Source organism: Brassica napus, unplaced genomic scaffold (genome assembly GCF_020379485.1).
Source record: "Brassica napus cultivar Da-Ae unplaced genomic scaffold, Da-Ae ScsIHWf_388;HRSCAF=610, whole genome shotgun sequence".
NCBI lineage: Eukaryota > Viridiplantae > Streptophyta > Magnoliopsida > Brassicales > Brassicaceae > Brassica > Brassica napus.
Genome location: NW_026016468.1, coordinates 9,683 through 11,916, shown reverse-complemented (window position 1 = coordinate 11,916; position 2,234 = coordinate 9,683). Strand labels below are relative to the sequence as shown.

The 2,234-nt window shown below is 49.3% G+C and overlaps 1 protein-coding gene across 1 annotated transcript; it reads left to right on the top strand.

Annotated features, from left to right (window-relative positions):
• The first annotated feature begins 347 nt into the window (after window positions 1-347).
• LOC125603757 lies at window positions 348-1,799 on the top strand. Its single transcript, XM_048774564.1, has one exon. It carries the CDS (start codon window positions 348-350, stop codon window positions 1,797-1,799), a length of 1,452 nt encoding a protein of 483 aa, XP_048630521.1.
• Window positions 1,800-2,234: the final 435 nt, after the last annotated feature.

Below are 2,234 nucleotides of genomic sequence, written 5' to 3'. Positions count from 1 at the left end.
CGACGCAAACTAGGTCACGGGAGAGCGTGAGGTCAGCTATAAAAGGGAGAGGAAAGGCAACGAAGAGAGGATCCGAAATCACTGATACACACTGAGACGGCTAGATTAGGGTTTTTATCTTTGTTGCTTCGTCTTGTTGTAGTCTCTCCGGAAAAGCCCTTGAGGCTCCGGCACCTTTCTCTTTACGCATTTCCTTTCCTTGTAACCTACGAAACACTCTCTTGACCATTAATAAGACGTCTTTGCTTAAACCCACCTTAAAACCGAATGTTCTCTCATTCCGTACCGTTTCCCGTTGAAACAGTTGGCGCCCACCGTGGGGGTTCTAGCAAAGTAGCGTCGACATAATGGCGACGAGTAACGACGGCTCTTCCTCTGGGGAAGACCGTGAAGCAATCGAAGTAACGCCGGCGTCCTTCCCTGTGACTCCGACACCACTCCAACCCGCTTCAATAGAGACGATAATGGCATGTCTTGCGCAACAAGACGCAGCCCAGAAAGCAACGACCGACCAAATCGCGGCGCTTGCGAAGATCTTAGCCCACCTTGCCGTAAACGTGGAAGCCTCGACGGCGGAATACCGAAGACATCTGGTTAGCACAGAAAGAGCGACCGGAGCAGCACCAACACAAACGGCTAACCAGGATGTCACCGTTAACGACGTCGCTCAAACTCCCACAACTCTTGACGTGCAGACGATAAACGAGCTCGCCGCGTTGAAACAGTCGGTACTGGATATAAGCTCCAATATTCATCACGTCACCACATCCGCACCTCAGATCGAGCGTGTCCTAGCAGAATCTCTCCGAACTCCGTTCACCAAAAAGATAACGAAGGTCCGTCTCTGGAAGATGGAAAAGCTCCGTCTCCCAACCTTCGACGGTGTATCCGACCCTTCTGCTCACGTCACATCCTTCAACATCGCGATGCGACGCGCAAACCTTTCTGACGAGGAAAAAGACGCTGGCTTTTGTCAACTTTTCGTCGAAACCCTAGAAGGTATTGCTCTTAACTGGTTTACCGGCCTTCAGGAGGACTCCGTCGATAGTTTTCACGACCTCTCAGCGGCTTTCCTCAAAAACTATATCATGTTCACTCGCCAAGAAGCCACCACTACAGATCTTTGGAACCTCAACCACGCAAACGGGCAGAGCTTAAGAGATTTTATGGAAAAGTTCAAATCCATCGTCTCGAAAGTCGACGTGCCAGACCACATAGCTGTGGAGTCATTGATGAACACTCTCCATATTAAGTCGCCATTTCGCGCTGATCTTTATCGACATCCGAGAAGGTCAGTACCGGATGCCATAGCTCGTTCCAACAATTTCATTCGGATGGAGGAAGATACCAGAGGCAAGGTAGCCAGAGAATTGGCAGGGAAACAGACTCCTGCCCGGACAAACGACGCTCGTCAAGAACCACGCCAACATTCAGCAGGAGGCAAGCCTAACCAGAAGAAAGGCTATATGAACGCTATAGACGACGGCGAATCGTCGGGATCTGCCACTACAGTGCGCGAAAAGGGGTGGAACCATTGGGACCGCGACACCAATCAGAAGAAATCCAGTTCCCCCGAACCAACAGGCTCGACTACAGGCGAACCAAGTAATTGGTGTTCTTATCACGAGGTCAAATCACATGATACGAGGGATTGCAAGGTCTTATACGGGCATTTCCTCAAGTCCATCGAAAGCGGTAAGATGAGATCGAGTCTCCACAGAAGCCGAAAAACAATAAGAGCTGGAGCAAGAACAAAGAAAAATAGACTCAGAAATCTCAAGAAAAAGCCCTTCAGATAGGAGAAAGAACCAGTCCCGAGAGACCCGCGGTCAATAATCTCAACCTCGAAGGTGAATCAACTGATGATGAACCACCTAACACTACAAGAAAACATCGGGATACTGAGGGAAAAAATCGTCGGTATGTCGTCGGAATAACGCTATTCCGAGGACATACCGACGAAACAAGTCCTCGGAAACATCTCCTCGGAATTTCATACTTCCTCGGAATTCCGTCGGAAAATTCCGACGGAATTCCGAGGAAACAAAATTCCGAGGAAACTCCGAGGACACGAAGTTCGTCGGAAGGTTCCTCGGAAAATACCGAGGGAATTCCGATGGTCCAATCCTCGGAAGTTTCGACGAAATATTCCTCGGAATGTTTATCGGAAAATACCGAGGAACAAATGTTCCTCGGACTTTTCCGAGGAACTTTCTTCCCTCGGAAAATTCCGA

What these genes read in the sequence shown, in the direction of transcription:
- LOC125603757 (XM_048774564.1), top strand. Translation starts at nt 348, where the DNA reads ATGGCGACGAGTAACGACGGCTCTTCCTCTGGGGAAGACCGTGAAGCA.